The 22208-nt window shown below is 47.7% G+C and overlaps 2 protein-coding genes across 2 annotated transcripts; one reads left to right on the forward strand and one right to left on the reverse strand.

Moving 5' to 3' along the window:
* Positions 1 to 2271: 2271 nt before the first annotated feature.
* On the forward strand, positions 2272 to 17888 carry LOC142999339 (heparan-sulfate 6-O-sulfotransferase 3-B-like). The gene is made up of 2 exons (XM_076148838.1): positions 2272 to 3054; positions 16469 to 17888. Exons 1-2 carry the CDS (start codon positions 2513 to 2515, stop codon positions 17241 to 17243), a joined length of 1317 nt encoding a protein of 438 aa, XP_076004953.1. The 5' UTR covers positions 2272 to 2512; the 3' UTR covers positions 17244 to 17888.
* Positions 17889 to 18927: 1039 nt separating this feature from the next.
* Positions 18928 to 21296, reverse strand: LOC142999340 (2-oxoglutarate receptor 1-like). The gene is made up of 2 exons (XM_076148839.1): positions 21266 to 21296; positions 18928 to 20198 (listed from the first exon to the last, which is right to left on the reverse strand). The coding sequence occupies exon 2, from the start codon at positions 20187 to 20189 to the stop codon at positions 19170 to 19172; it is 1020 nt and encodes a 339-aa protein (XP_076004954.1). The 5' UTR covers positions 20190 to 20198; positions 21266 to 21296; the 3' UTR covers positions 18928 to 19169.
* Between the last annotated feature and the right edge of the window lie 912 nt (positions 21297 to 22208).

The raw sequence follows: 22208 nt of genomic DNA on the forward strand, positions 1-22208 counted from the left end.
ACACACACACATACACACACACACACACACACACACACACACAGCTCGGGGCGTGTGGGTCCGATGCCGACGGCTTACGATGCACAAAATCGCAGGTTTGCTGGCTGTTCCGACGCCTTTGTGGACTCTGTTGAACACCTGGCTGCTGCGTGAAAAGCCACTGCTGCAACTCGCCGAGCTATAAATGAAGACGCTGCTCTCCGTCTGTGTGTTTCCATTTCGCCTGCTGCACGCTTTTGCATCTCGTCTTCACGTCTTCGCCGCACGAGAACCCGCAGTGAACCCTCATAAGGCCTCCCGTCACCGTTTCAAACTCACGGCGCCGATAAACACAGAGGACAAATGCTCCTCTAGAAAGATCGGGCCAGAAAACACAAAACACAGAGGAAGAAATCCACAAACCAATCCAATCATAATTTCCAGGAAGCCTCAGTTCCATTATTGGGAGGGCCTGTATATTGCAGCAGCCCAGCTGAGTCAGCACTTCCCGGGGTTATTTCTCATAAGACTTGTGTAGTGAACGTCAGGGACATCGTAAATATCCCGTCTGCACAGCCGGAACAACACAAGATCTGCCTCACTGCACAAAACATTAATGCAGATTGTTTCCCATCAGGGATTCTGCTCGGATTTTAATCAGCGCCCCGTTTGTTGAAAGGTTCCGTTTACAAACGGCGCACTGTGTAACACTCGGTGACGTCTGGAAGGTTAAGAGCAGGCAGGTAAAGTCCAAACAGGACGCAGCGTACGGGGGAAAGATCGCGTCCGCCGCAAGGTCACCATCACATGACCTCTTAATAATTAGATCTTTCCTGTCCGTAACAAATTCCTCCCGTGCTCCGCTGCTGCTGTCAGGATGAGGAATGCGCACACACACGCACACATACACACACACACACACACACACACACACACACACACACACACACGCACGTACACACACACAGACTAAAGTCCCATACAGATTATAACAATGCCAGAGCCAGAGGGCAAAGTGCACGCAACGCACAAAGAGGATTGAGGATGAATGCGTAACAAAGTGCATCCCTGTTAAATCCTTTGATGGAGGACATCTTGGGCGCAATCCAAGGCTTTGGATCGGTCCGGGCTTAAAGGAAATCCATTAAAAAGGACAGGAAACGCCCTTTTCAAAAATGCGCCTGGCCTGCACGTCGTCAATATGATGGTGCATGATGTTGACGTTTACAGATTACAGCCATGGGATTGCATCACATGTTCCAGCGTGATGATGTTCAGGAAGGAGGGAACGTGGGAATGTTCAGTCCGCCGGGAAAAACCTGAACGGGATAATGATGATGATGATGATGATGATGATGACACACACACACACACACACACACACACACACACACACACACACACACACACAGCCAATTATTGACTTGATGTGTTGGAAACTGTCCATGGTGCTGAAATAACTCCCGGCTGGAGGATTTAACTCTTTCCTCTCCGCCTGATGGGCCGTAAAGATGATGTCATTTCAAACTTTCTCTCTTCTTATCTATGAATAAAATACGATTCTTTTCGGGTGCCTTCATTAATATAACATGGAATAATGACAGAGATGTCAAATGGAGTACAATAGTGCTTACAGTTTTTAGTTTAAGTATCTACATGAAGACTTTTGATGTAAAACGTGCAGTTTAGATCATATGGATCCATTACTCTGCGACATATGGAGTAATATTAGTTTATTAGTTATTAGATTGCCGCGGTGCGCAGAGACCTCCAGGCGTCTGTGTGTGTGTGTGTGTGATTAGAGTTGCGGTTGCGTCACTGTTCGGCAGTCGGGACAGATGACTGGCGCAGATACAGTGTCGAGCAAGCCAAAATAAAGGCGAAAAACAGGAAGTGCGTCTTTCGAAATAAGAGCACCGCTGCGTTTACGTATGCAGGGGTTCTAGGAATTATATAGGAAATCTCGAATTAAACCAGAATAATAGAGCCTACATGGTACAAATTAGGCTGAAACGGAATAACAAAACATCTTTACAGGAATACGACCGATGAATTTCAATTGACCTATCCTTTTGCTAAATTTCATGTGTTCCAACTGTACGTGCGGAAATAAGGGTTTTATATTCTAAACTGCGGCCGGAAGTCACCGTGCTCGTTATGTTGCGCTTGACAGTGGTGGTCCTGGCTCAGATACCGATCAGCAGTTGGCAGGACAGCCGAGCCCGGACGCTCGTCAGGCGGGCATGTGTCGTCTGTCATTGACGTCTCTGAGGTGCTAATGCGAGACTTGTGCACAGTTAAAACACCACGTTTGAGGCACAGAAGCTTAGAAATAAGTGAATTCATAACGCAGAGGGGCTGAAGTTGGAGAAACGGTGCTGATCGTGCGCGTCAAACACTTTAACCTGCGGGTGGGACCTTAACTCCAAGAGGGATCCGAGCAGAAGACGCAGGATGAGACGAGGAGAGGAGGAGACCGACTTGGACATCGCGTTACCGTTTGCCCGGACGGAGTGACTCACAGTTCAGCACCATGGAGGAGAAGTTCAAAAGACTCATCTTCGTCCCGGTCGCGGCGGTGCTCTTCTTCATGATCAGCTATCAGTACGTGTGCCCGGCGGACAGCAACACCTGCTACTTCAGCGGCGAGGAGAAGGGGCTCCTGCGGCGCTACTCCCCGGGGTACGACGCGCTTTACGCGGAGACGGAGCTGGACGAGGACCTGCCCTCCAAAATCACGTCCAAATTCAACTTCACGGAGCGGGACCTCGACCGGCACGTCGATTTCAACATCCGCGGGGACGACGTGATGGTGTTCCTGCACATCCAGAAGACTGGCGGCACCACTTTTGGACGGCACCTGGTCAAAAACATCCAGCTGGAGCAGCCGTGCGACTGCCTGGCCGGCCAGAGGAAGTGCACCTGTCACCGGCCCGGTAAAGCCGAGTCGTGGCTCTTCTCCCGGTTCTCCACGGGCTGGAGCTGCGGGCTGCACGCCGACTGGACGGAGCTCACCAACTGCGTGCCTGTAGTGATGAACAAGAGGGACAAGAAGACTGCGCCGAAGAGTAAAAGGTGAGTGGCGACCTGCAGCACAGTCGGGCTCAATTAGGGTCATTAAATACAGCAGTCATTAAGACGTCCAATCAGTCAGTCAGTCAGTCAGTCACTACCACTCACTCACTCACTCACTCACTCATGCCGATCCCCAATCATTGCTTGGTTGCTTCAATATTAAATCACTGAGAGAACAAATGACTCAACGTTGACTCCCTCCATATAATAATCACAATTATAATTAAATTTTCACATTAAATAACTAATGAATGACACGATAATTCATTCATTCACCTTTTCACTCACTCACTCACTCACTCACTCACATTGTGATTCTCTCACTCACACACTCTCCGCTTGACCTCTGCACACCTTCATTGACTTGTTTACGCTCGACGTGCTCGCACTAGATCACACGTAATTTCATCGACTCAGTGTTGCAATTTGCAAGAGAAAAGGTGAACGTGTGAATCGACGTTGAGTAATGGAGACAAACTGCTGGAGCGGTGCCGTCTCCTGTAGGTTGTGGCACCTTCTGCCTTGACACTGTGTTTCCTCGGGGCGGCACTTGAGAAGCACTTATTGGCTCTAATGCCTCGTATAGGGCTGATAAAGCTCTAATGGTGTAAATGAGCGCGGCGACACCTCGTTAGGAACACCGGCAATGACCTCCACACTTCCAAGACGACGGCGTAGTATTGAAGCTTAGCTGTTCTTCTCAGCTGAAGGCCCCGTTTCATTTTCCCTGTAATTAAAGAAGCGACACGGCCGAGCTTAAGCAGAGTAAATCACTTAAGCGGGGCCCCGAGGTGTGCCACTTGTGCGCTGAAGCCAATTTGCCTTTGTCGCCGGTTCAGAGAGCAAATCTCCATATGCCACTCAGAGCGTTAAAGAGGCTGGAGAGGAGGACAGACAGCGCCTTCCAGAATCCCTCCAATCTGTTAAGGGTCCACGCACGCACGCACGCCAGCCGCCAGCATGAATTTAGCGCTTTTAAATAGCACCGAAGAGCCGTATCAGCGCTGCGGCCCAATCAACCACACTCGACAACTCAGTGTAATAGTCGCTTGTTAGAAAAATGAGCTCACAGGCTGATTGTGGCAAATGTCACAAATGATGATTTTCAGCGACTTGAACAGAGTCGATAGGCAGGCGGTTTAGCTTAAGAGTGGCGGCTGTGTTGGGGATTAGCGAGCTACAGGTAGTAAAGCTACTAACTGAACTACTTTCCCCAGTAGCCTGAGAGCAGTGCAGCTACTTCCACCGCATTTCAAGGTGGAGTCGGTACACTCAAAGGTTGTAGAAACCCTTCGCTCGTCTCAGGTGGATTTTTACGGCGAGTTGATAAGGAAGGAATTTGCTAAACTGTAATGGAATGAGACTGTGTGACTTTGCGGTTTGCGTAGGATGATGACATCCTAGCGTGACGGATGTTTACAGAACCGTGTCGTCTTTTGCGCGGAATTTAAGCACTGGACTGGAAATTACAGGAGTTTAATGGGAAAAAGAGAATGCCTGGAGCGCTGACTAAGGATTTGTGCGGCAAAGTTTTACGCCGTGAATGAAAAGAACTCAAACAAAGGGAAGCAGAAACAGAAGAAGATACGACGCTCTTTGGTTAGGATGGGACGGAAGAAATATTGGGATGTGCTCCTCCAGTCACCTCCAGTCAGCCGGTCTGTTAATCGACAGTTGAGGTAACGGTGGAATGGTTTAATTCCCAGAGAGCTTTAGATTGTGGGAAGCCTTCTAATCCTAACAGTGCAGGGTGAGGGAAGCAAAACCTCATTTGCATATTGTTTAAGGGAAACGCTGCCAATTCTTGTTTGAACTTTATCAACGGTGAATGATGAGCGCACACACACACACACACACATACACACGCACACCTGCGACACTTCTCAGCAGCATGCATCGCTTGGTTCGCTAAGCCTTATGGGAAATGTAGTCCCAGACATTCGTCACTTAGCTTCATCGTCGTTTTTCCTTTCGCACTGAAGACCATTTTCCATGATTCCGCAAATGCGAAATCTTAAACAAAATTGATCTTCTTTTGTAATTAAAAAGAGGATAAAAGCGTAGTCATAGTGTCGCTTCAAAGTCAAGTCCTCCTTGAAGTAAAAGTCAAACATTAAACCTTTTTTCAAACTTATTATTTGCTTCTTTTCACATTACATACGGCTGAATAGAGTGACTATAAAAGGATGGGAAAGGTATCAAATCTCAACATACTCCACCAAGACCTATGACTCATCTGTTTTTACCCGTGGTTTTGTCTTTAACTCATGAGTCATCACTCATTCAACCAACATGAACCTTCCGCATTGAAGTTTCCATTTCCTGTGGTGTAATGCCCCGCTTTTCCCACCGCACATGTTCAAAATATCGGCCGGAAGAACGAGAAGCTCTAAGTTTCGCAGAGGTGTCATTTTGATTAGATGCTGATTTTGATCTGCTGCTGTGAGCTTTGTCGGACCTGTGAGGACCTCCTGCTGCACCTGAGCATCACCTAGAGTCACATAGCCACACTATGAGGCAGGCGAATGCGTCTGAAATTGTGTGTGTGTGTGTGTGTGTGTGTGTGTGTGTGTGTTTGCACTGGAGTGACCTAGAGACGTAGCTGAAGTAATACACTTAAATACTTGTTTACGTTTGGGCCTTGATCTCTCTTTCCTTCCTTCGCCCTTTCACTCACAGCAGAGATAAGAGATGTTGAAGGGTATTATAGCTGTGTTTGCACGCTATTGCTTCATCGGTGCCTTCAGCTCGGTGAGTGATTCATTATGTGTTTCGCAAGGCCATTCCAATTTCCACCACAATTTCTTTTATGCTGTAAAGCACATATAAACTGAATTTCTTTCCAATCGGAAGGAGCACGCAAAAGACAATCCAACTCAGGAATAGCATGTGGAGATTGCAGGATGACTCTCGTCTTATATAAGTCACATGCTGCTATGGGACTGCGGAGTCAGGGATCAATCATCACGGGAATGGATAACACCCACACTTATCTGACGGCTCCATCCAGAGGTGTGATGTAGTTTGCAGAGAAATGTGGATTTTTCTTCAGCGCTCAGACCTCCAGCTATCAGGTATTCCTCTATATTGCCTATGTGCAGAGGTAAGAAGTAATCGTGTCCGCTGAGACCCCCCCACCCCCCACCTCCCCGCAACTGCCTCGTCTGTAAAATTCCCCACTTATTCTGGAAATCTCAGAGGGCTGTGAAATGGGGCGAGTTGTCACCAAATGGGCAGAATATTGGGACAACTGGGCCGCGCCAAATCGGCTCAGCTCGTTACTGTACTGTGCGGTGAGACTCAGTTTGTCAGTGGTGTTGTGTGTTTGTGTGTGTGTGTGTGTGTGTGTGTGTACGCTGGCCTACAGGTCTGTGCTGCACCGTCTCGCCTGCTCTTAAGAGTTCAGGTTACTTGGTAGTCACCTTGCTGTCACCTGGCGCCCACACACTCCCAGAGAGTGTGGAAGCCTATACGCTCGCTTGGCTGCAGTGTGTCAGACTCCAGCTGGAAATGGGGCGAGAGCAGCGTGACAGTGAGATTTATGTGAAATCTTTACCTCGGCCCTGTTTGAGCCACGATGTTCATATTCCTCTTCTTCTTTGCTTTGTTAGTCTACACAAGCAGCAGAATTCACGCAGAGTTCACGGATCGGGATGAAAACAGGCAAAACACGAGAATAGCCGCTAATTAGCTCCATGGTTACCAGTCGAGTTGGCATAGCAACCGATGCCAGTTTTGTGAGAAAGCGTGGCTCGCGGTCCTTTAATGGGACGTAACGGCGCGCTTTAACACGTTTCCTCACAAATCGGGAATACTTGGCTGAGTGTGGCTCTTGTTTAAAGAGACGCCCGGGCAAAGTGCTTGTAACAATTCGAGCACGACGCAGCACATTTATTAGAAGACTCACACTGTGATTTGCAATTCGCCTCCTGTAGGCTCTGCCAACCATTTTCTGCCGCTGTTGTAATTTACTTTGGTCCCCCAGCTGTCGTAATTTCCATTTATAACAAATCTCAGGTGTCGGAGCCGCAGCGTGATATTTCTTTCTCACAAAAGGCGGCCATTAATATCCACCCCCCCAACCCTCTTGTAAAATGCTTTTAAATTTAGCACACAACATACCTCTGACATTACGGTGGTCTATGAGTGTGTTCTGTAACGTGTGTGTGTTGTAATGTGATGTAAATAGCGCGCAGGGTTTGTGGAGGGTCAGTGGGGGCGCTATATGACAATTCTGCTTCGGGCATCTGTTTGGCTAGCAGCGGCCCTGCACCTTTGACCTTTCCATCTGGTGTTTGGATCCAATTTAAAAATGGAAATACAGCTCATCGCCAATGAATATTTATCTCTCATTGAGTACTAATGACCTCAGATTACCTCAGATTATCTCAGATTACCTCAGATTACCTTCTGTTCTTCATCATAAACAACCTCAAACACTCGGAGTTGGTCAGAGTGAGCAAATGGATCAAACATCTCTCAAAACCTCATCTGTAACTTTCATCATCGCAAGTTAGTATCAGATGTGTCGTGACAATGAAACATGATGTCACACAAGCAGCAAGCGAAAATACATGAAATATATAAAGGACATTTAGAGGAATTAGATAAGAGTAGTTCCTGGTTGGATTCCATACATACCTGCACATGAATTCCTTCTTCCTGATTCATGGAGCTCATTCTGAGATTCTTCACTCTGCCTCTGCACTGCAGTCAGAGCAGAGTCATTCTGACCTGCTTTAACTTCTTAAATCAGGAGACGTGCGCCACTAAACTCTTCCCCGGCTTTTGCTTTTCTTCTCGTCTGCTCTGTCGTCTCTGTCGTCTCACTAAAGTCTAGTAAAATGACCAGGTGCCCCCGTTTGAGTTAATTAAAGGGAGGAGCGGCGCCTGCAGGGAGCAAAATCACTTCCAAAATAACCTGCAACCAGTTTATCTTTGTCACATTTCTTGCATATATTACAGGTTTTAATGTCTTTTCGGAGACAGCGATGCCGCCGCCGCCGCCGTATTGCTGTAAAGGCGTCAATACACCGCGTCGCCTGCCGAAGCCGGGGGGGCCCCGTTCACTCCGGCGCCCCCGCTGAGCTGTCAGGGGAGCGTAACCTTATTACTGACCTCATTATTTCTGATCAGAGCCAAGAATGTAGGCTGGTCGCCGCAGAGATCAGCCTAATTAGCCGGGCTCATTCAGGACACATGTAAGGTAATCACCAGGTTAAGCTCAGACTTTTGGCCCGGTGACATTCATGCGCGCTACGGGCCGGGGGAGATATCTGTTCATTAGTCAGCCGTTTCATGTAGAAGTGGAGAGGGACGGCGTTTTCTAAAAATGAGAGAGAGAATTTTCCTGATGTTTCATTTGCTGTTTTGTCGTTTCTCGCTGAAACATGTTTTCGCCTCGTTCCCTGCAGACCGTCGGGGCGAAAACATCTGGGCTGCAAGTGTCTGACATTAATCTTCCCTGGCTGTTTTAGCACGTAGGTGTAAATCTGCCGGTCCAGAGGGCGCAGACAACGCAGCGTGTTGGGTTTAAGGCGTCATTTTTAATATTAATACGTACAAACCAAGGGTCCCCAAAATCTCATCGTGGAAAAGACAAATGGAGCTCAATCCTCCTCCAAGGCAAAACAAACCACATTTAGTTTGGCGCTCGTAAAATCTCCCACCCTTCCTTTTCAAAGTTTTTCCTCGTCTTCCCAGAGAGCTTTGGGGCCGCGGTCACTGCCCCTGAATCCCTTTGAACCCAGCACCTCCCGCTCGTGACGCAACATCACTAACCACAGCACCACCGCGCTGCCATAAAGTGAGAAAGTGAAGACTAATAATGACGTTTAACCTCCTCGACATGGGCAAATATGCCAAGAATGCTGCAGAAGGACTATAAGTGAGTGTTAAGTCACCTCGTCTCAAAGCGAAACAGCCGGCTGTGTGTTTTGGCAGCTCCGGTTGGCAGCGGGAGGAGGAACTGGAAGCACCTGACATCAGTAAACTGCACCCCAGCTGCTCTGTGATGCTTTTACTAAAGGAGACCAGACGAACAAGAGAAGCGGAGGATCTCACGTTAGACTGCGTTAGAGCGCTTGCTCATTAGAAGACGGTTTATATTTCACTCTTGAGTTTTGATTCATTGCTTGTGGTGGGCGGAGGGAGAGCCGCCGTGTGCACAAGTACCTGACATCAAGAGTTTTATTTTAGGAATATAGGCTGAATCCACAGGGGTCGTATGGGAGACGAGACGCTCAGACGCTGGTCTGTGTTTGCGGCCCCGGCGACGTTAAGACTCAGTTTAAGTCCCGGCTCAGGGTTATTTTTTTTTTGGTCAATACTCATCGCCATGCTGGGCGTCGAACCCGGCAACGAAAGGAAGGACGGAAGAGCAGCAGGACGAGGAAACGACGTCGTGCTTGATAATGAAGATGCTCGCTCATTCAGACACGCTGACGTCTGACCTGAATTTAAATGTATATATGTATACGGTCATTTATGTCCCAGCACATATGACCTCCCTGCTCTAATGACTGAGAGCTGAATGACCTTTAACCTCCCAATAAAGGACGGTAAAGCAAAAAAGGGAATTTGACAGCCAACAGAACGCGCCAGCAAAGATTGTAGTCTGCGAAAAATTGGCTAGAATTGGCAGAAAAATGGAAAACTAAATCCTTGAGGCAGATTTACAGTAAAATAATGGTGTAAATAAGCAGATATACCTTTAAAACAGATGTAATCCAACATCCCTCACTTTTAATTTCCCTGTTTGACTGACCGACACAGGATTAGCTCACAGACGACACCTCTTGTTGTCTGTTACGTAAAACCCTCAGCGGCTGACGTCTAGCATTCTTTGCCAGAAATGTGAGATATTCAGAGGATGGCGGTAATCTCCACACTCCTCAGGGGGGATTAGGGGCAGCTGAAGACGGGTTCTACCATCCGGGGAGGGGCAGGAGGGTGGGGTGGTGGCGGAGGAAGGAGCGCATTAATCCCGAGGTCCGGTTTGATACGGAGACCTGTCGGCTCAGACGGGAGGCTTCAGCTTTTGTCTAGCAATTTTTGGAAAACGTGAACAAATCGTCTCATTATTGTCTCGTTTTTCCGGACTGACAGGCAAATCAGTGCGGAACATCAAAGGAGCAGGAACCACATCAGGCTCGGTGAACGTCCTTTGTGTCCTTTTAAGAGTCGAACATTAAAGGCTGATTATTTTTGGGTGACTTCATCTCAAAATGCAGCCAGATATTTACATATTTCTGTACAGACTCAGAGTTAATGTGGATATAAGAGGCAGCACAGGTGACAGCCGAGGGCTCTGCGGTGGCTGAGGGCCCCCTAAGGTTTCAGTCAGCTCCACAAACACATTTTCATGCTGCTATAAATAAAAACCTCTTCAGCTTCTCAGAGTTAAAGGTGAGTTTTCCAATTTTAGTCTAAAAACCTAATCATTTCTTAGTTGTTTTTTAATGAGTTATTTCCTTTGACCTTCTTAGTTAGGGGCCCCCCCAAAATGCTGGGTCCGGCCCTGGGCTCGCACGTTTGACCTTTGTGTCCGTTTCATATCTGCACGGTCCTGACAGAGCTGCAAAGATTAAGGTGTCAAGCAAAGGTCAGCGGCTCTAAGACTCTAAAGCGACTAATCCGTGCACGCCAGCCTGTCGTGTGCAAACGGCCTTAATGATAAATATTCTTATTAACGGTCGCGTTTAAAGTCCCAATCCGTATTTTTTTTTGGGGGAGACCGCAGAAATTAATTGAGCCTAAACGACATTAGAGGCCTGTGACCAAATTTATGCCAAAATAAATTGAATTGGATCCCTTGATAGATCATAAAAATGAATCCAGATCTGTTGGACTTCAATCTGTGCTTGAACATGGAGCACATTAGCGGAATGAAGCCGTTATTCATGCATCTTTAATAACGGCGGCCTCGTTTGATCAAAAGCAGCTTCCTGGCTTCCTTCGCTCGCTATCTCGCTCGCTCGCTTATCTGTACGTGTGGCGCTGGACGCTCGCCGGGTTTCTTCTGGAAACATCCTCGGCACCCTCATCTCCACACCAGCATCCCTGGGGCTTTTTCTTCCTCACCGCCTGAAATAGCATCTCACATCTGCCCCTCCTGCGATGAAGATCACAGTGGCCTCCTCGCTCATCGCCTCTGTCCTTCCCTCGCGTTCTCTCCATCGCTCACACCGCCGCTACTCTCCCAGAACTGTTTAGCCGTAAGCCAGTTATGGTTTGGGGGGCAAAAGAGTCTATTGTGTTTCAGATTGTGTGTGTGAGTGTGTGTGTGTGTGTGTGCTGGAGAGTGAAGCTCCTGTGGACAGATGGGTACTGGGATCATTTTGCCTGTAATTGGCGCACGACGATTGAATTAGCGCGAGCAGGAGGAAGAGATGAGTGAAAATGGATCCCCCCTTGACCCTCTCCGTCCAGAGAGACCGACGTGGTGAGACGTCCGTCTGTCCCTCTGCAGCTTGGGTGTCGTCCAGATAATAACAAAGCCCCGAACATGCACACCCGTGGTTTGTGACAGGAAGGGGACACGAGCTCTCTGTGGCGTTTGGCTCTTATTTACCTTGTAGAGGAGCAGACGGCTCTCTCACACTGCCAAAGAACCACAGAGGAGAGACAATTAGACGCACAGTTAGACAGATGAAAGGGAACATTATACATACATTTCTTTCATGTCTTGTGCGCTAAACGACATCAAAAGCCTGTTAGCTTGACCTTATATCAGGTTTTAGTCCTGAATCAACCAAAATGTAAAGGTTTGATGGTAAAAATAAATAGAATTTGATCCCTGGATAGACGAAATCAAAATGAATCCCGATCGGTTAGACTTCAGTCTGTGCTTGAACATGGAGCATTAGCAGAGGGAAGACGTTCTTCATGCATCTTTAATAGCGACGGCCTCGTTTGATCAAATGCCGCTTCCTTGCTTCCTACGCTCGTGCTTCTTTTGTGACACTTTACTGTGCACACTGAGTGAAAATGGGCTCCCGACCAAAACTCTCACTCACAATGTTGAATGAATACATTTTGCATGAATGGATAAATAAATACAGAAACAAATCAAGAAGGTGAAAAATAATAAAACAAATAATAAATGAATAATTTGCTCTTAAATAAAGACATTTTTATGATTGTAAAAAAAGTTTCATGCGACTATTTTCCAGTGAATCCTCAAAAAGAACAAAATCCTACAAGAAGAAGAGTTGAGCGTCAGGTTACACGTTGCTATTTTCTGGCGGCGTTTCTTCCCCACAGAGGCCTAAACTTCTTTAAACTTCATTCCTCTGCAGGATGAGGTGACATCTGTGCGGCTCCATGTGAGAAACAAAAGTGCCATCAACACCCTGAATTTTTTAAGCGAGGCTGTCGTCGTGGTAACTGTGGGGAGAGGGGGGGCTTTTTTAGAGATGACACGTGGCGGCGCAGGAATCTTCCCGCCCTCAGACTGTGATTCCTCCCTGGACGGCGCAGCGGTTAAGGGATCCCTTATGGACACAGAAACACCTTTAAAATGGATTTGCTCCAACTTGGCGAGTTATCAACACCCTCTCTCCGGTGTGAAATCGATGTGCAGTCCTGTGCTTGTTTTCGCGGTGTCTTATCCCGCCGCGTCTCTGAAAGTGCGACACGTTGAGATGAGCTCTGAGCGAAGGGGGGAGGGGGGAGGGGGGATTTGCACGGAGAATTTCTGAGAGTAAATCAGATTATTGTCCATCGCCGAGCTTTTATTATGGACCGGGTTCTTCAGGAGCACAAATAGTTTCCATCAAGGCTTTTATCATGAGACTGATGGTGTCCTTGATGGCGGTGACGGAGTGAATTAACAAGGCAGCGATCGATCCCTGCCGCCGGTTTCCTCCTTTAGCTGCTGTGAGAGCTTTGATGGTGATTTAGGGGGCGAGAGAGAGAGTGAGAGGAGAGGAAGAGAGAGAGATGAAGAGAGACGGACTGAGAGACCATCAGAGAGAGAGAGTGAGAGAGAATCAGACATAGATGGATAGATTGATAGATTAGAAAGAGGGTGGGATTGAGCGGGACAAAGAGAGAGAGAGAGAGAGAGAGAGAGGGGGAGAATTAGGGAGACAGAGAAAGAGGGTTAAGAGTCAGACAGATCTATAGATAGATAGATAGATAAGCGAGATTGAGAGGGAGACAGTCAATCAGAGTGAGAGAGAGAGAGCGAGAGAGAGAGAGAGAGAGAGAGAGAGAGAGAGAGAGAGAGAGAGAGAGAGAGAGAGAGAGGGAGAGAGGGAGAGAGAGAGAGAGAGGCAGAGAGAGAGAGAGAGAGAGCGAGTGAGAGAGGATCAATGAGCGTTTGCAGGTTTGCAGTGTGTAGGAAAGTGACAGGCAGTGTTGACGGGCATGAACGAGCCGCTTGATTGATCGTAGCAAAATGTGACAAGCTGATTTAACTTTACATTTAGGAGCATGTGCGAACACACACACACACACACACACACACACACACACACACACACACACACACACACACACACTCTGAGTTCTTTGCTGACAATCCAAAGCTGATTTCCTGTTATGCCCCGGAGGCCAGCAGCTGAATCGCTGCAGCGGCGTCTTGAGTATTCGCTCACGTCTCTTGACAGCATGGGATTTTCAGGCGATCAATCAGGTCTCTAAGAACGCAACAATGTTCCCACTTTGATCTGTGTGTGTGTGTGTGAGCGTGTGTGTCCGGGGCCGGAAAGACTTACGAGCCACTTAGCACATTAGTGGAGAGTTTGAGCATCAGCATGGAATAAACTCCGGCGTGACGGATGAGGCTTTGGGAGAGACGGATGGAGGTGAGGAGGCGCCACCTTACCTGCTAAAACGAGCGTGAGAAAACACCCGGCCAGTAATCATACGTGACCTTCATTGTCTGACCTGGCCTCTGTGCTTGACACGAGTAAGAGGAGAGCTTTGACATTTGCTGCTCTTTGTCAATAGGTCAGGATGAAGGTGCAGACACAGAGCGGCGTGCTCGCGTGGACGCTTATTGATCCGCCTGTCTTGCGGTTTTCTGTGCAGATAAGATGATAGGCAAAGGATGAGGAGGAGGAGGAGGAGAAGGAGGAGGAAGAGACTGAGATGTTTTCCAGGAAGTACAGCAAAGCCGGCTTTTGCGAGCGCTCGCGGCCCGTTCAAGCCGGCGTAGATGGCGATGTAATTCACTTAGTCTTCCACTGTGGAGGGCCATTATCTCTGGGTGGTGTGTGTGTGCGTGCGTGTCTGCGGGTGAGATCATCCTGGCACACACTTCAGTGTATTTACCTAATTACAGCTAATTGATATCTGCCATCTGACCGTAAACTGCTAAACTGACGATCCGCTCTCTTCCCTTCTTGGTTTCTCATTTCTAGCAGCTGAGTGTTGTGGATCAGGATTTGTTCTATTTATTCCCCCCAAAATAGCCCGAGGTCTCTCACCCATTCAGTCACACACACTAAGGTAACATTATGCAGTTTTGTGTGTGTGTGTGTGTACGCTGCACAGACGCGGTGGTGGACCCTCAGGGATCCGGTTTTCGGGAACGGCCCACACTTTCTTTTCTGGCACGGCGGCGTCCCTGGGGAGGAACAGACGCACGTCAGCGCGTTACAATGGCGCCGCAGAGCAAAGCCTCGCCTAAACCACGCCATCAAAACGGCCTTGAGTGTAAATTCTTCACAGAGCGGCGCGAGAGGAACATTCGCAATGAAAGGAATCCGATGCTGCGGTTTTTATTTTCTTTATGTCTCACCTCCTGCCTGTGACGGGGCGAGGCCACTGCCATTTGTGAACAAGATGAACATTTTCAATTTCTTTTCATCAGTTCCTGTTCGTTTGAACAAAAATGAAAAAAATGGCAGAAATTCTTTGCCACACTGACTTTTACAGTCACCTCGACGTTTGCCGGTCATCTCTGAATTCAAAAGATAAGAGCAAAATGAAAACTCTCTCTCTCTTTATATATATATATATGTGTGTGTGTGCGTGTGTGTTTGCAGATTGGCCTGCCGTGTACAGAAAGCACGAAAGGTGCTAGAGATGAAGAAACTCATTACGCGAGGTAGGCGAGGCTAAATTGGTTTGGCTGAGGAAGAAATTGTGTATCTGCAGGATGTTAAACGCCCAACACACTGAGAGAAGTGGAACAATCTGTGTTGCTTTGCATTCCTCTGAATGTCCCTCATTATTCTCTCCCCGTCCGTGACCAACTCGCCCATATTTCCCATTTAAACTCTAATCACGCCGCCTGCAGTGACCTCTGTTTGTTTCCAGCACTTCTTATATTTTTCCAGGCTCGTGTTTTAAAACTGCAGCAGCTAGGAGATGAGGAAGATGACGTGTGCTTCATCACCTCTCCTCTCTCCGAGAAACTTGGCTCGCACATTTTTTTCCGAATAAGTGTGAGAAAGGTGAGGCCGGAAGTGCTGCACGGCCTCACTTCATCATCTTCATCATCTTCATCATCATCATCATCATCAACATCATCGTCATCATCACATTCATCCTCATTGCCGTTGTCATCTTCATCATCCGGTTCTCATCACCATCATCAACATCATCAAGGTCATCATCATCTTCATTCTCATCATCTTCATCACCATCATCATCGTCATCATTATCTTCATCACCATCATCATCTTCATCATCCGGTTCTTTTTTATTTTTTAATATTTAATATTACATTTATCTGGATCTTGGTTTAAACACATTTTTAATATCCTTATTTTTTATTTCCAATTACATTTTCCTAATTTTGTCTCTGCATGCATTGTTTTTTTTTTTACCTACTTCAAAGTCATCAACACTGTTGCTCTTTGAAAACACTTCTTGCAGCAAATCTATGAAAATGAAAGATCACTTTTGAAGTTTTGAATAATTATCCAGAGTTGCTCAAGTGATCTAAATATACTGAAGCTGCTTACCCAGCTGTTAATGTCAAAATAATCCATCAGCGCCTCTTAGATTGTGTGAAATTCCACTAAACGGCCTGTTTTTGTGTGTGTAGGCTGTGGTGTCGTATACGTACCGTCCTATTGGCTGATCTGTAGTCCCGCCTCCTGCTGTGCACACGTCAATTTCTCTAGGGGCCGAGCGCTGATGGTTCTCGCCACCTCAACGTTTCTCCGCTTTAGGGGACATCGATTTCAGTAGGATTTGCATACGTTAGTCAAGCGTGTTGTGTATCTGTGAGAGAATCTAGGCGTGTCAGGTTGCAGCAGGGGGGAACTTGACCTGGTGCCCCGGGGCCACATGGGGAGGAGGGCTAAGGTGACCTCAGACGTCTCTACTCGCTGTGCAGCTGGTGTCAACCACAGCAAGGAATTTTTAGAGACTAAATGAGTGCCGACCTTGGCTTAAAAATGTCCATGCAGGGCTCATCTTACTCACATACTCCAATCTCTGTCTCCCTCTGCAGGAACTTCTACTACATCACCATGCTACGTGACCCTGTGTCGCGCTACCTCAGCGAGTGGAAGCACGTGCAGCGAGGCGCCACCTGGAAAACCGCCCTCCACATGTGCGACGGCCGCTTGCCCACGCAGGACGAGCTCCCAGCCTGCTACAGCGGCGAAGACTGGACGGGCGTGTCGCTGACAAACTTCATGAACTGCCCGTCTAACCTCGCCAACAACCGGCAGGTCCGCATGCTGGCCGACCTCAGTCTGGTGGGCTGCTACAACATGTCGTCCATGAGCGAGCTGGAGCGAGGCCACGTGCTGCTCGCCAGCGCCAAGGCCAACCTGCGCAACATGGCCTTCTACGGCCTGACCGAGTTCCAGCGCAAGACGCAGTACCTGTTCGAGCGGACGTTCGGCCTGCACTTCATCCGGGCCTTCACGCAGATCAACAGCACGCGCGCCGCCAGCGTGGGAATCAGCGAGAAGGTGCGGTGGCGCATCGAGGGGCTGAACGCCCTGGACGTGGAGCTGTACGAGTACGCCAAGGAGCTGTTCCTGCGCCGCTACCAGTACACCCGCCAGAGGCAGCACCAGGAGGAGCGGCTGAGGCGGCGGCGGGAGAGGCAGCAGAGGCAGCGGCAGCACAGGACCTATCTGGCTGAGCTGTGGAGACTGGGAGGAGGAGGAGGAGGAGGAGAGGAGGAGGAGGAGGAAGAGGAGGTGAGAGGGAACGGGCTGAGGGAGATCACAGCCACCACAGAGGACTACAGCAGCCAGGTGGTGCGGTGGTGAGCAGAACCGGAGCCAAAGACAGAAACTTTAAGCACCAATGCACTGACTGATCGCCGTTGGTTTCTCTCCCTTCATCTTCCTCCATCTTCCTCCACCTTGCTCCCGCAGTGAATCTGCCTTTGACTCAGCTCACATCTTGCTATGTTGGACCGCCAAATGGTGTCTTAATATTTATGATGGATGTATTTGTCATGGCACCATAAGCATTTTGTATTTACGTTAGCGGTTCTCTTCTTCTTCTTCTTCTTCTTCTTCTTCTGGTTATGTTTTGGCACTGCAGTGATGAAATTCCCATGTATTTATTTATAAGCAAGCGCTTTGAACGTCCTCAAAGCAGCGACAAAGTTCCTTCAATTACGTAAAGGACAAAAAAAAAAAAAACATTTGCTTCACGCTGGAGGCAGTTAAAGACCAACTTTAGTATTCTGTCTCTATGACCTAAACGATCCCGTGTGTCCTGTTTGTGATCTAGCCTGTTGTTGATCAGTGACAATGTAGTTAATCTGTGGTGTTCGGCTTCATAAGAGTATCAAAGCACAAACTTGGTAATAGTCTGCGCTGTGTTTTCCTTCTGATGGATTAGGCTGCTGTGTACGTAAAAACAATCAAGGCAATTTTGTGCAGGAAACGTGTTACAAATAAAGATATGCAGCATCCAGGGAGTTACGTTTGTCCGTGATGGCTTCTCACCCTTCACATTAAAGACCCGACGAGTTTCTCAGGCGGGAGGAAGTCAGGCTGGGATCATCTCTAGAGTTCAATCGACGCTGAGCCTGATGGTGTGCTCGCGAGAGATCGACCCAAAGACTGAAATTGATTTCAGGGAGTAGGAGTAGAAAGACTTATTGAGGGAATTGAACATATTAAACACATACAAAGTAATGTTTTTGGGTTTATTTTGTTGTATAATATTGGATGGTATATACGTAGTCTGGTCAACTTTGTAGGATTTGATTGGATTAGATCACCAACGCGGATGCTTTCTACCTCTCAGAAGCAACAGCAACCGCTGAACCGCAAACCGGAAAGGAAGAAGCTAAAGAGGGGCAGACTGACATATGGCGTCCGGAATACAACGCTCACTTTTCCTGCCACGGCTCTGGCGCGGTAAGACAAACAACGCTAACAGCTTCCTCTGTCTGCCGAGCGGAGGCTGCGTCTCCGTGGTGACAGGAGAATTTGTTCCGAGAGGTTTGTTTCACACCGAGATAAACTCATGTTTGGTGAGTCGCTCTTTAAATGTCAACATCGCACCCGGTTTGATAAATTCTGCATTATGTTAAAAAGAGAAAAGAGAATTCCCTTTGGTCCTTTGTGCTTTCAGTGTGAAATGCGGAGTGAGGAAGGTGAATGCAGCTACACACAACCGCAGAGTCTTTCTCAGATCAGCAGCTGCAGGGGGTGTCGCCGGGCCGTAAAAAAATCATATTTACCACCAAACGCAGCAAAACACAGTGATTGATGCCGTCGTCTTAAGCTCGCCGCCGCATTCCGAGGAGAGGAGATGAGTCGCATTGCACGCGTCGACCTGTAAACTACGCAGAGGAGCGTACATTCTGAAAAAGTCGTGAAAATTGAGAGATTATAAGCACAGTAACACAATTTTCACATCGTTCTCTTCTTGTTTTGGGACGGGCAGAGTTTTAATCAAAACACACATTGACTGCATTATCATACACCAGGATCAACAACATGACGCACAACTAAACCTTTACATACCTGAGACAATATGCATTTACAAATAACTCACTCAAAACTCACGTGACTTCTTCCTTCTCGCAGAACGACAGAACTGAAGGTTAAAGCTCAAACTCAAATTGAGTAGCACACAGCCAATCAGAGAGGAGGAGCTGATCAATAGGAGCTCATCAAAATAGTCCTGTCAAACAAAGAAGAAAAGAACCTCTACTGTCCACTGTGTGTAAGTCAAAGAGATGTGATAAAGTGTGCGTCCGCTGGCCATTGTGCGGGCGCGTCAGTACCGCCCCCGCCAATGACGGCGATGGGGAGGAGCGACCTGGCTTTGGCGAGTAAGCACTGCAGGTAGCAGGTGCTGAGGAAGGCCTGCCTGAACTTATCGCCTGACATGGTGTACAGAGCCAGGTTGAAAAAGGTGTTGAACGCCGCCAGAGGCCTTGAGACGATGTACGCCGTGTGGACGGTGCGACGCACCATGCACGGCGTGTCCAGACTCATCTGCGTTTCCATCCGCAGAACGCGCAGGATGTGATACGGCAGAAAACACAGCACGAACACGACGAGGATGAGCACGGTTACACGCTGCGCTCGGGTCCGGCTAGGATTGCTGGTGCGGGGGCCTGTCGCCAGTTTCCTGACAATACCAATGTAACACATAAACACCACCACTAGGGGCAGTAGGAAGCCAAGCGCAGTGAGCACCCACCCGTACCACCACACCACGTTGATGTTTCCAGTGCTGGCAAAGTCCAGACAGATGGTCTTGTTGTCCTGCTCCTTCAGGCTGATCACCGTCAGCATTGGCGTGAGTTCGGCGGCGGCGATGACCCACACGGCCGCGCACGCCCCGATGCCCCACCGCTTCTGCTGTACCTGCGGCGCCCACAACGGTTTGGCCACCACTACGAAGCGGAACACCGCCAGGCAGGTCAGGAAAAGGACACTTCCGTACAGATTAAAGTGAAACCCGAAACGCACAAAGCGACACATGAAGTCGCCCAGATTCCACATTTCCCCGTTGCTGTAGTAGTAGATGAGGAAGGGCATGCTGAGGACGTAGAGCAGGTCGGTCAGCGCCAGGTTCACCATGATGATGCTGCTGGTCTGCCAGGGCCACATCTTCGTCAGGTAAACACCGATGGATGTTACGTTGCCCACCAGCCCCACCACGAAGATGACACCGTAGGCGACAGGGAGGTAATAGCGTTTCATCAAGTCGTCCACGTCGGTGCAGTTATTGCTGTCCATAGCTGAATCCTGTTGGGTTTATTGTAATAAAAACAGAAAGATGATTAAGGGGAATTACAACGTGATTATGTTTTTACCCAGACTTTCCAGTGGGGGGCACTGTGGAGCTGGGAACGAATATGAATGGGGGTAGTTACTGTTCTCGCATAAAGGAAGTCCCTCCCCTGCCTTCTGGTTCATTGAGCTGGGCAAGGCAGCCGCAAACGGCGATAAGGTCGGATTTGCGCAAAAAATTACGAGAAAACACCAAACGCCGAAAGGAAAAGTTTGGCGGCGATGTTATGATTCAAATATATGATGGTTTGTTTTCGGTCTTAGAATTTTGCCTGATGAATCACGACAAAGTGAACAATCAAATGCGGATGTTCCACATTTGTTCAAGTGACTAAAAAAGGATGTATTATATGCGACACTGACTGCCAGAAGGAGCTCTGTGTAATCCTGTTTTCCTGGATTTATCGTTTTTTAGATCAAAACCCGTTTTTCTCTCAGCGTATTGAGGTGCATGTAAACACGCTATATCTCTTCCTCATTCTCCATCAGACCAATAGATTCTCCTCCTGTATCATCAGGGGAGACGGCTCTGCCTGAGTCATGCGGCGGAGTGTAAGATAACTGGCGCCTAACTCGATTATTTATTACATTATATGATATGGAAGCCATGCCATCTATTTTCCATAATTTCCATACTCACTCGTATATTTAGACTTCATGGACACTCAACCCTGTTTTACCTATTAACGCCCAGATTATCAGGTTATGTTATTGATTTTGCAGGTATGAATAAATTCCTCCTCACTTCATTCATATCCATTTTCTAGAACTACATGTTTAGAAACGGGACAAAAAATGTAAATCTAAAAAATTCAAGCAAACGCAAAGTAAATATTTGACTTTTTCCTCACAGGATCCCTAGGTGGCATCCTGGCTGTTGATGGCAGCTGTCGCCCTCACTCTGCTCTGCCGTCACCGTGGCGTCACGTGCCCACGGCGATTGAAAACACACGATGCTGAACCCCTTAAAAAACAGACCAGAGTGGGTAAATAAAGCCATAATAGGAAAAGTCTCTACTCACTTTGAGTCACAGCCTCCTCATCAGTGTTCAGTCAGATCTAATCTCCTGCACGCCCCTTCCCTCTGTCCCTCCTCCTCCTCCTCCTCCTCCCATTCCAGTTCAGTTTCTCCCACCTGAGGGAAACCCCACCGTGTTTTTGTTTCAAACCCGTCTGCTGTGTGTTGACACAGCTCAGGGCTTCTATTTAATCCATACGCAGGCGGTTTCAGTTGAACTCGCTTGGAAAAATTGGCAAGACGAGTCTGGCTGCATTTTCAGTTCTCGATAAATTTAAGCTCAGGACATTTCTTATTTGTGGGTCCAAGAGTCCAAGAGTGGTATTCCACAGTAAGGAATGTGTGTGTGCGGGAGCTAAATTTGGCACAAACACATGGCTCAAGTTTCTCATTAAAGAAGTTTGCTCAATATGGGAAATTCGAAAACGCCAAGAATGCCAATCCGGAATTCTCCCTGTCTGTGTGAGCCAATCCAAGATATTATCAATGTATCCTGGGAACAATTTGGATTTCACACTTATACACACTTAATTTGGATTTGATGAACAGAAATTGAGAGGAAAACAAGATAGGAGACATTGTTTGATGCCATGAAGGAGAAATCTTTCTCAATTCTGGCTCCTGACAGGAAACGGGGCCATTAAGAAAAATATAGATCCTCTCTATAAATAATCTCGTTAGGTGACTCACACTGATGCATACACTCATGTATAAAAGGTGTTTTCAGTCTTTTCATTATATTTCTATGGGGAACATTCGGTGTTGTTCGCAACCCTTTTATCACATACTCAGTATGATAATATGTTTAATGTATAATGTATATACAGTAAGTGCAGTCCATGACAGAATGACATAAACATGCCATGAATAGATCTCCAACCACTTAAACCATTCAGTGTTGATGCACAAATGATTCCGGGTGAGTTCCCTTCACAGATCACCACATA

Source organism: Genypterus blacodes, unplaced genomic scaffold, assembly GCF_046128005.1.
Source record: "Genypterus blacodes isolate CSIRO-AG114 ecotype Tasmania unplaced genomic scaffold, CSIRO-AGI_Gbla_v1 ptg000043l_1, whole genome shotgun sequence".
Lineage (NCBI taxonomy): Eukaryota > Metazoa > Chordata > Actinopteri > Ophidiiformes > Ophidiidae > Genypterus > Genypterus blacodes.